The sequence below is a fragment of the Neoarius graeffei genome, chromosome 16 (genome assembly GCF_027579695.1).
Source record: "Neoarius graeffei isolate fNeoGra1 chromosome 16, fNeoGra1.pri, whole genome shotgun sequence".
Classification (NCBI taxonomy): Eukaryota; Metazoa; Chordata; class Actinopteri; order Siluriformes; family Ariidae; genus Neoarius; species Neoarius graeffei.
Window position 1 is genome coordinate 20,905,882 of NC_083584.1, and position 12,284 is coordinate 20,918,165.

General features: G+C 40.1%; 1 protein-coding gene across 3 annotated transcripts in view; it reads right to left on the reverse strand.

Moving 5' to 3' along the window:
* Nucleotides 1–12,284, reverse strand: part of itgb8 (integrin, beta 8) — a 58,436-nt gene that overhangs the window by 29,747 nt on the left and 16,405 nt on the right. For all 3 annotated transcript variants that reach the window (XM_060942619.1, XM_060942617.1, XM_060942618.1), the window contains exons 5-8: nucleotides 11,902–12,067; nucleotides 5,057–5,215; nucleotides 419–514; nucleotides 165–254 (exon numbers count right to left, since the gene is read on the reverse strand). In XM_060942619.1, the coding sequence (XP_060798602.1) occupies nucleotides 165–254; nucleotides 419–514; nucleotides 5,057–5,215; nucleotides 11,902–12,067 (511 nt within the window). The remainder of the gene's footprint in view (nucleotides 1–164; nucleotides 255–418; nucleotides 515–5,056; nucleotides 5,216–11,901; nucleotides 12,068–12,284) is intronic.

Below are 12,284 nucleotides of genomic sequence, written 5' to 3' on the forward strand. Positions count from 1 at the left end.
TACACCCATGGACGGCTTTATCTGTAAATCCCAAAGGAAAGCACTGACCGGGGGATCACAAATAAAAGGGCTTGTTCTCTCGTTCTCTGTACATGATTAATGAGCAGCTCTAACTCAAAGCTTATAAAGAGTCAAACAGAAACTGAAAGGATGGGGGTTCTTACCCTGTATGCATCCACCACTAGGTTTGTAAGATTAGAGGCTTTGGGAAGTAACCTGCCCAGGTAAGTACCTGGAAGAAAAGCCACTAAATCCTGTTCAGAAAAAAAAAGATATGAGAGACCAAGAGCGAGAGAGAGAGAGAGAGAGAGAGAGAGAGAGAGAGAGAGAGAGAGTGAGTCACTCAATATCTGTACCTGTTGTGAGCCAAAGGATTCCCTAATAAAGACATGATTCATTTTCTTTTGCCAGAAATTACCTCATACCACTTATATTGCATCTGATTCACAGCAAAAATGGAGTAAATGCTGTTTTCTAAAAGCTTCTCTGCCAGCTGCCCGATGGTTGGATGCTCCTGAAAGAGGCCAAGAGTAAAATTAAGAGCATTTCTAAAACAACATGCTCAATAAGATCTTGCATACAAACAATGACTCTTAAAAATTTTAGGAGAGGGTGATATGGCAGAAATAACATGAAGCAGAGATGCTGATAATACTCACATGAAAATTCTGCAAGAAAAAGAAAACAGCTAAATTTTACAACAAAAACCCTCATGTACGTCGATGGATGAGACGCCTATTTTTTTACAATATATGCTAAACAACAGGAAGAAACTAACAAATCCAGTGTGTCCAATATTTAAATCATATTGGCTGGTGTTGAGTGGTATATCAGATATGTTCCATTCAGCTAGCATGATGCTGAACGAGTCTCCGACGAGTAGCTGAATGGAATGCATCTGAAATATCACAAAACAAAGCCAGCCAATATTATTATTATTATTATTATTATTATACATATACATTCAGTGGAACAATTCTAGATTTTGCATAAAGTTAAGAACGGGCCTTTCGGGTGTTCAATGCATCTTTCTCTTTCAAAATTCTCTCAAAGTCTTCCGTATTTAACGAAGCAAACCTGGTGGCCATGTTTGTTTACAAATTGTCACAGTCGCTTGCTAGCGTGGAAGTTTTATGTGTAATACATATCTTATGGCATTTTCAATTCACTGTGACAGTTTACTGCGGGCGCCACCAGCGAACAAAGAAATGCTTCTGTGCATGCGCAGCAGAAAACTCTCTCATTGAATATTCGCATCAGCTCCGAAATGTAACGTCATGTTGTCTTGACAACCATGCAATATCGTAGACCATATTCAAGTTCATTCTCCATTTGATAGAGTGACGTAATACACATAGGATAAGCGATATGCTAACAAAATTGCATGCTATCAAACCAAATGAATGAAACCCGCTAGAAGGGAATAGAACATGTTTTTATTCCATGGAAAAAGTCTCCTATATGTATAATAATTAATAGTAAGCACCTCCTCCCTTTTTATAGCCCTGCCTTCTTGTTTTCTATTAGCTCAAAAGACCAAGACTCGTGAATTCATAGGTCAGAGTTCACCTAGATAAAAAAAAAAGTAACCAAAAAGTTACTGCTACGAAAGGTACAGTGGTGCTTGAAAGTTTGTGAACCCTTTAGAATGTTCTATATTTCTGCATAAATATGACCTAAAACATAATCAGATTTTCACACAAGTCCTAAAAGTAGATAAAGAGAACCCAGTTAAACAAATGAGACAAAAATATTATACTCGGTCATTTATTGATTGAGGGAAATTATCCAATATTACATATCTGTGAGTGGCAAAAGTATGTGAACCTTTGCTTTCAGTATCTGGTGTGACCCCCTTGTGCAGCAATAACTGCAACTAAGCGTTTCCGGTAACTGTTGATCAGTCCTGCACACCGGCTTGGAGGAATTTTAGCCCATTCCTCCGTACAGAACAGCTTCAACTCTGGGATGTTGGTGGGTTTCCTCACATAAACTGCTCGCTTCAGGTCCTTCCACAACATTTCGATTGGATTAAGACCAGGACTTTGACTTGGCCATTCCAAAACATTAACTTTATTCTTCTTTAACCATTCTTTGGTAGAATGACTTGTGTGCTTAGGGTCGTTGTCTTGCTGCATGACCCACCTTCTCTTGAGATTCAGTTCATGGACAGATGTCCTGACATTTTCCTTTAGAATTCACTGGTATAATTCAGAATTCATTGTTCCATCAATGATGGCAAGCCATCCTGGCCCAGATGCAGCAAAACAGGCCCAAACCATGATACTACCACCACCATGTTTCACAGATGGGATAAGGTTCTTATGCTGGAATGCAATGCTTTCCTTTCTCCAAATATAACGCTTCTCATTTAAACCAAAAAGTTCTATTTTGATCTCATCCGTCCACAAAACATTTTTCCAATAGCCTTCTGGCTTGTTCACGTGATCTTTAGCAAACTGCAGACGAGCAGCAATGTTCGTTTTGGAGAGCAGTGGCTTTCTCCTTGCAACCCTGCCATGCACACCATTGTTGTTCAGTGTTCTCCTGATGATGGACTCATGAACATTAACATTAGATAATGTGAGAGAGGCCTTCAGTTGCTTAGAAGTTACCCTGGGGTCCTTTGTGACCTCGCCGACTATTACACGCCTTGCTCTTGAAATGATCTTTGTTGGTCGACCACTCCTGGGGAGGGTAACAATGGTCTTGAATTTCCTCCATTTGTACACAATCTGTCTGACTGTGGATTGGTGGAGTCCAAACTCTTTAGAGATGGTTTTGTAACCTTTTCCAGCCTGATGAGCATCAACAACGCTTTTTCTGAGGTCCTCAGAAATCTCCTTTGTTCGTGCCATGATACACTTCCACAAGCATGTGTTTGTGAAGATCAGACTTTGATAGATCCCTGTTCTTTAAATAAAACAGGGTGCCCACTCACACCTGATTGTCATCCCATTGGTTGAAAACACCTGACTCTAATTTCACCTTCAAATTAACTGCTAATCTTAGAGGTTCACATACTTTCGCCACTCACAGATATGTAATATTGGATCATTTTCCTCAATATATAAATGACCAAGTATAATATTTTTGTCTCATTTGTTTAACTGGGTTCTCTTTATCTACTTTTAGGACTTGTGTGAAAATCTGATGTTGTTTTAGGTCATATTTATGCAGAAATATAGAAAATTCTAAAGGGTTCACAAACTTTCAAGTACCACTGTAAATGGGTCTTCCACATCTTTCAGTTCTTTCATGCTTGGAAAATTCTTCCCGTATTTCTGTAACAAAGACACAAAAATCCTAAACGCTACGTTTAAACCACAAATGTCGGTACCTATGAGGTGCTTGAGGAAATGTTTATGGTACATGAAAGATAAGAACCTGTGTAAAACCGTAATGTCAATGAATGTGTGCAAAGATGAATTAAAATACCAGAAATAGAGTTGAGTGCAAAAGTTTGCAGTAAAACAAACAACAAAGCATATTTATCAACTAATTATGTGACTTATGAAGTTAATTGGTTGGACCAGCTCTTATTTAGGGGTTTCATACGAAAGGGGGTGAATACCTATACACACTCCAGATTTCTGTTTTTTCATCTTCATTACTGTTTGTCACGATGGCACGGTGGTGTAGTGGTTAGCGCTGTCACCTCACAACAAGAAGGTCCTGGGTTTGAGCCCAGTGGCCGGCGAGGGCCTTTCTGTGTGGAGTTTGCATGTTCTCCCCGTGTCTGCGTGGGTTTCCTCCGGGTGCTCCAGTTTCCCCCACAGTCCAAAGACATGCAGGTTAGGTTAGCTGGTGACTCTAAATTGACCGTAGGTGTGAATGTGAGTGTGAATGGTTGTCTGTGTCTATGTGTCAGCCCTGTGATGATCTGGAGACTTGTCCAGGGTGTACTCCGCCTCTCGCCCATAGTCAGCTGGGATAGGCTCCAGCTTGCCTGCGACCCTGTAGGACAGGATAAGTGGCTACAGATAATGGATGGATGGATACTGTTTGTCACAATAAAACAACAATTTTCACCTTTAAAAGTTGTAGGCATGTTGTGTAAATCAAATGGCGCCAACCCTCCAAAAATCCATTTTAATTCCAGGTTGTAATGCGACAAAACAGGATAAATACCAAGGGGGATGAATACTTTTGCAAGACACTGAAGCTGGGGGCGGCACAGTGGTGTAGTGGTTAGCGCTGTCGCCTCACAGCAAGAAGGTCCGGGTTCGAGCCCCATGGCCGGCGAGGGCCTTTCTGTGCGGAGTTTGCATGTTCTCCCCGTGTCCGCGTGGGTTTCCTCCGGGTGCGCCGGTTTCCCCCACAGTCCAAAGACATGCAGGTTAGGTTAACTGGTGACTCTAAATTGACCGTAGGTGTGAATGTGAGTGTGAATGGTTGTCTGTATCTATGTGTCAGCCCTGTGATGACCTGGCGACTTGTCCAGGGTGTACCCCGCCTTTCGCCCGTAGTCAGCTGGGATAGGCTCCAGCTTGCCTGCGACCCTGTAGAAGGATAAAGCGGCTAGAGATAATGAGATGAGATGTTGAAGCTGTTACTTCCCTTCAATGTGAATTATTTAATAGAAGTGATTACATGTTGTGTATGATGCTCAGAAACTTTACTTGTGTTTGAACAGTGGTATAAATGTGCCCAGCTAACAAAAGTACCTCAAAACTCAGTTCACTCACTCAGTGTTGTTTTGAAAGCAGTGCTGGTATGCTTGGAGTGTTTGTATTTCCGACACGTGGATACATCACCCTAAACGCCTACGCTCTGTTGTGACACATACCGCCTCTGACTGAGGAATGCCAGCTTGCAGTGTAAAAACACACACTGGCACGGCTTCCTGCCAGCTTTATTTGGTTCAGTGTAAATCACGAAAGCTGGAATATCGAGGTTCTTCTTTACACCAGTATTACGGAATATGTTTGTCTAAAGGGCTTGAACCTCAGAAGAGTTTGCTGCAATATAATATTGATATCAATATTATACTCTCATGTCGCATGGCTTTATTGTTTTAATTGTGTAGAAATGTTTATGTTGTGTGTTTAATTACCATGTGGGCAGACTGGGAGTAAATACCATCCTCTAGGTGGCAGCGCCCGTCATGGGGCACCACAATGCCTGCCAGTTTGCTATCCAGTGCTAGATGAGATGGCTGATCAGTCATGACCAGCAGCAGGTGCTTAGCCTCAGGTCGCCAGCCAATGTCTTTCTGCAAAAATGATAAACAAACATAAAACTATCTTTCTGAAAGTATGTGTTCGGTCTGTTTTAATTATAATCCTTTAATGTCTTAACATGCATACTTGTACTGAGTATTTCCAGGCCTTGTTTTCTTGTTTCCTGATGTGATCTGTTTTTTGATCTGCTCTTGCTTGTGGTTTTTGAATATGAATGATCCTTCTTTAATTTTGCTTGCTTGTCTGGTTAAGGACTTGGATTATGATTCTTGGATTTACCCCCAATGCTTTATTTATTTATTTATTTATTTATTTATACATACAACGAGTTTACACATTTACATCCTGCTTTTCATCGCACATTACCATCAATACGCAGAAAAAAAATCTTAGTTAACTATTCAGAAGATAAGCAACAAGATTCTATAAATGGCAGAATGTTATCACTTATAACCTATCATCTGTAGGTTAACTTATAAACTATCATCTGTAGGTTAACGTTAACCTTATTGTCCAAGCCAAGAGTTAAGGCCCAGTCCCACAATACCGATAACTATAACTACAACTATAATGATAACTGTAAATAAATCGATCCCCTGCAGTTTGTGGTTGGTGCTCACACCAGACCGATAACGATCCCTATAGCCCAGGCCTGGGTTTATCTGTATTGGTGAGATTGCTTCTGGAACGACTGTTCCAGACCTGGACCTGATCAGATAAAACATCTGACCAATCAGGTAATTGTTTACATGTGACGTTGTCTGAGCACGAGCTATTTTTCCCTGGGCATCTTTGTACATCCTTGTTACATCCTGAAGTCACGGAATATGGATTCACGGAAAATAAAAAAATATAATACAAAGCACGGATCTTTTATTCACGGATATGTGATTTTCTGTGAAATATCAATAGTAAATTAAACATATAAATGCAGGTAAGGTATTTTAATTATAAACTTAGGCAGTCCAAACATTTAATTGCCTGCATCGCATGTACATTTGATACCACATATTATGAGAACTGTGATTTATTTAAAAAAAAAACTAAGCTCTACTTTTAGAAACACATTGGAACCCCTGTCAGGCATCTGTGCAACTAATTTGTATGACACACTCATATACTGAGCAATGTGGCATGAGCTGGCCATTACACACACTTCTTAATTTTTTATCCGTGATGCATCAGCAGTATGAAATCAGTAACCAAGCTGAAATGACCAATTCCTAAATTATTAGCATCCATGATGCATCCGTATTAAAATCCGTAACCACTCCGTATTTTGTATCCTTTTTTATTATATTTCCATAGTCCGTGATCTATCTGTATTTTATCAACCACTGGGTTGTTTTGAAGTCCAAGCTGTACAGTATGACCCGGAATAATGTGCTACTACTTGGAAAAAGTAGTAAGAAGACTGACAAGACTAACAAGTATGTCAGGCAGCAAGTTAATATCCTTGCAGGTAGACAGGAACCGCTCGTAGTAGTCATTAGGTGCAGAAAACTCGGCTGGTATGGACATGTGAGTCGCCACAACTCCTTTGCCAAAATAATTCTCCAAGGCACAGTCGAAGGCAAGCGCCAATGAGGCAGATCAAGAAAGGTCTTGGTGGTTGGACAACATCAAGAGTTGGACCAATAGCAGCCTTGACACTCTCCTTCGCCTCATAGAGGACCGTGACCAGTGGAAGGTGTTGACCACCTAGTCTAGGATGGCACCTGTACGACCTCAGCAATCAAGGATAACTGAACTGAAACTGAACTTGGAAAAAACTTCCATGACTATTCCTAAGTTGCATGCATTTATTTCCCTGAGTGGCAGGACCAAGTGATATTATAGTCGGGATTATAGTTGTGGTGTGACTGCTCCAGACTGGAACTAAATTCAGGCAGAGGTAGAGTCATAGTTGTAGTTATAGTTCTCGGTGTTGTGGAACCGGGCCCTTAACAATATGAGTGCTGTTTAGGGTTATGAAAGCTGTTTAGCTTTAGCCATTACGTCAGAGCAAAATTCAGCAAGCCTGCATCGCATGTACACTCGATACCACATACTGTATTATGAGAACTGTGATTTATTTAAAAAACTAAGCTCTACTTTTAGAAATGCGTTGGAACCCCTGGCAGGTGTCTGTGCAACTAATCTGTATGACACACTCATATACTGAGCAATGTGGCATGAGCTGGTCTTTACACACAGCAAACAAAAAGAGAAAGGAAGTCGGAGAAAGAAAAACACTCAAAGTGAGTATTAAACATGGGCTTAGTCAGACACTATAGATAATCAAGTCGTTCATTAATCTCGGTCTACATAGTTCTACTTTCTTTTCCTGATATTTGGTAAAAAAAAGTGAGACAGAAAGTGATGCACAGAACCGGAGGAGTTATCAAACCTGCTTTGTATTCAAAGTCATATCCAAACCAGTGATTCATGGAAAAATCCCCAAAAGGTGGACACAAAAGCTTCTTTGTTATTACAGGCCTGGTAAGCCTATTAATGAATTTCTTACTCCTTACTGCTGACCTCAATCACACCCATATTTATACAGAACAACAAAAAAGAGTCTGCCGGTATTGATGATGTCATAAAAAAAGCAATCTCAGCATCAGTGATACAGAATGACTCAGGCCCCCAGTGTGCGCTGAGTCCTTACTAGCTCTCTCTGCGGAGGATGTGTAATGTGTACTGCTACACACACATTCCCATGCACTGTTCGCAGGCTTGTGCAGTGACGACAGTCTAAAGTTAGCCATCACAACTTAAGACTTAAAAGGACTTGTTTCTGGACACGGATCAGGCCTTGAACTGGAGTGCACTTTCTCCAAGAGTGTTTTTAATGGAGATGTTAGGTTAAATGCCTGACCTGAAAATGGAGGCAAAATGAGAAACCAAGCACAAAATAAATAAATAAATAAATTTAAAAAACAAATAAATAAATAATAATAATAAGGCCGTCCTATCGACACACTCTGTGTGTTGTTGAACGACAATTAAGCCAAGAATAAAAAGGATTTCCATTGATGTTGTTGCATTTAACTTGCAACCCCTGTGGTTTCCAAACCAAGCAAACCAGTTCAGCCAACCACAACATAAAAACTGTTATTATGAAAGTTTCATTGTACTAACACTATTCCATGTACAAAATCCCACAAAAACAAGGAATTACAGTGGTGCTTGAAAGTTTGTGAACCCTTTAGAATTTTCTATATTTCTGCATAAATATGACCTAAAACATCATCAGATTTTCACACAAGTCCTAAAAGTAGATAAAGAGAACCCAGTTAAACAAATGAGACAAAAATATTATACTTGGTCATTTATTTATTGAGGAAAATGATCCAATATTACATATCTGTGAGTGGCAAAAGTATGTGAACCTTTGCTTTCAGTATCTGGTGTGACCCCCTTGTGCAGCAATAACTGCAACTAAACGTTTCCGGTAACTGTTGATCAGTCCTGCACACCAGCTTGGAGGAATTTTAGCCCATTCCTCCATACAGAACAGCTTCAACTCTGGGATGTTGGTGGGTTTCCTCACATGAGCTGCTTGCTTCAGGTCCTTCAACAACATTTCGATTGGATTAAGGTCAGGACTTTGACTTGGCCATTCCAAAACATTAACTTTATTCTTCTTTAACCATTCTTTGGTAGAACAACTTGTGTGCTTAGGGTCGTTGTCTTGCTGCATGACCCACCTTCTCTTGAGATTCAGTTCATGGACAGATGTCCTGACATTTTTCTTTCGAATTCACTGGTATAATTCAGAATTCATTGTTCCATCAATGATGGCAAGCCGTCCTGGCCTAGATGCAGCAAAACAGGCCCAAACCATGATACTACCACCACCATGTTTCACAGATGGGATAAGGTTCTTATGCTGGAATGCAATGCTTTCCTTTCTCCAAATATAATGCTTCTCATTTAAACCAAAAAGTTCTATTTTGATCTCATCCGTCCACAAAACATTTTTCCAACAGCCTTCTGGCTTGTCCATGTGATCTTTAGCAAACTGCAGATGAGCAGCAATGTTCGTTTTGGAGAGCAGTGGCTTTCTCCTTGCAACCCTGCCATGCACACCATTGTTGTTCAGTGTTCTCCTGATGGTGGACTCATGAACATTAACATTAGCCAATGTGAGAGAGGCCTTCAGTTGCTTAGAAGTTACCCTGGGGTCCTTTGTGACTTCGCCGACTATTACATGCCTTGCTCTTGGAGTGAACTTTGTTGGTCGACCACTCCTGGGGAGGGTAACAATGGTCTTGAATTTCCTCCATTTGTGCACAGTCTGTCTGACTGTGGATTGGTGGAGTCCAAACTCTTTAGAGATGGTTTTGTAACGTTTTCCAGCCTGATGAGCATCAACAATGCTTTTTCTGAGGTCCTCAGAAATCTCCTTTGTTCGTGCCATGATATACTTCCACAAACGTGTTTGTGAAGATCAGACTTTGATAGATCCCTGTTCTTTAAATAAAACAGGGTGCCCACTCACACCTGATTGTCACATACTTTTGCCACTCACAGATATGTAATATTGGATCATTTCCCTCAATAAATAAATGACCAAGTATAATATGTTTGCCTCATTTGTTTAACTGGGTTCTCTTTATCTACTTTTTAGGACTTGTGTGAAAATCTGATGATGTTTTAGGTCATATTTATGCAGAAATATAGAAAATTCTAAAGGGTTCACAAACTTTCAAGCACCACTGTATCTAACCTGCTGTTGAGTCAAGCTCATTTCTGTACACACACTATCTATATTTACGAATGCTTTTTAACTTGTGTTGACATGAACTTTCACAGAAGCTTGTTAAAGGATTATCTACTTATCTACTACTTTTGTACCATATGTGTGCGTGTGTGTGTTTGATTACCATTCACAAAAATTATGACATACAGTATTTGCCTGGAGTGAGAAAGAAAATGGAAAACCTGTTTACTTCAATCTCGGTTATAATGGACATCTATAGGCGTATATAGTTACATATATATCCATCAGTAAAAGTTCTGTAATATGAAGTCTATATTTTTATAGATCACTTCCATAAATTCATGGAATATATTTGGAAATAAAGCTCTAAATCTGTATAATTTATACTTTTAGAGCTAGAACTACTTTCTCAGCGGGGGGAAATTTTGTGGTTATGTGTTAGCAATGCAGCTTCAAGTAAACACAAAAGTGTCTCAGAAGTGCCTTGGACTGATCCAGTACGGAGACCACAAAACCCTCAGGAAAGCTTATCTTTTATTACTTGAATATTTTTAAGCTGAAAGAAAGTCCATGAGAGCAGTTTTGTCTCTTTTGTCTTTATCTCCTGCCTGTCATCTTCACGTTTCATTTATTCACTTGGCAGATGCTTTTATCCGAAGTGATTTATAATTATGACATAATGCAATCCAAGCACAGAAGTGAGTAGTTAAAAGCCTGGCTCAAAGGCAAACAGTGGTTGTGTGGTAATGCTGGGATATGAACTAGAGATGTGTGTGGTATGGGGTGTTGGGTTTTTTATTTGGGTTTATTTTTTGCTTTGTTTTATCTCACGCCTGCCCACTCCAGACCCAAGTCTGTCTAATCCCACCACTTCCTGAGGTTATTATTTTTCTTTTTACCTGCTCGGGGTTTAACAAACTTATTTGGATCTGTTTCCTATGATATAATCAAATTAGTGATTCAAACTACAACAATAGTAAACAGGAAGCTTAGGATGAATAAATGAGCGCTGTAAATACGTCAAGCAGCATTGCACAAGCACCCAGTACACTCTCATTTACTATGTTTACATGCACAATATAATCCAGGTTTTTCCCTTATTCGGAATAAGACAATATTCCGAACAAGTTGTTTCATGAAAATTCCAGTAATATTCCTGATTACATGCAGAATGTAAACAGGCACGAGTCAGTGTGTCACTAACTCCTGTGAAAACCCCAATTGAGATGTAAACATATCCAAAAAGTGCTCCGAAAACCTGAATAATATCAGCATATCCCACATCGTAATTGGAAAATGCTTAATTTGGAATAAGGCCAAATTCGGAATATCCGAACTGAATATGCTGTTTACATGACCTTGAAATGGATTAAGTGGTTTGGAGAATGAACAAATGAACGAACGGATGAATGAACGAACGAACGAATGAACGAACGAGCGAATGACTGACCTGTATCAAATTCCAAATATTGTCATATTCTGAATAATTCCGGAATATTGGTATGCATTGGGGAAGCCATGACCTGATGGTTAGAGAAGCAGCTTTGGGACCAAAAGGTCACCGGTTCAATTTCCTGAACCAGCAGGAATGGCTGAAATGCCCTTCAGCAAGGCACCTAACCCTCAAATGCTCTTTAGGCTGCTCGGAGCATTGTAATGAACGTGGCAACTTTTTTTATCCCATGAGCTTCATATCTGACCGCCTCATTCCCATTCCCAATATACATCTCTAATTTGAACTCAGTAGATCAGAATCTTAAACTGAATGATCTCACTCCCCAACCGTTAGCAGTTAAAGCTCTTAATTTGTGCCATACAGTCACATATTTAAAATGTAGAACATCTGTCCTTTGACTTCCATTATAAAGGAGGTTTCACCAAATCCTTCTGACTGTAGAGCATTCTTAGTTTTTTCCATACAGTAGACAGAAAAGCACCAGACCTCACTGCTCTCTCAGGCCACCATGGTAACACACTTTGAACATGAAATTCTCAGGCTTCAATGTTTACCTGACACACAGCTGCTTGCAGCATAGCGTCAAAGCCTCCCTCTGGCGTGTCCATGTTCCCAGAGATCCTCTGCTGCTGGATCACTTGCTTGAACTCTGTCATGTTGTTGGTGATGGGCAGGACGTGGATGAAGCCATGGGCTGGCCGGCAATTAACCTCATAATCACTAGAGTGAGAAAGAAGAAAGAGACGGCGTGATGAAATCAAAACAGAAAAGGAAATGGGAAAAAGGCGAGGGAAAGAATGAAGGAAAGAAGAGAAGAATGTAAAGGGGGGCAGGCGAAAAGACATAAACAAAGTAGACAGGCAGTATAAGGGAAAAAGATTACATGAGGCTCTCTGCAGCAGATTCCCACATTACAACAGATGAGATCATTATGGAA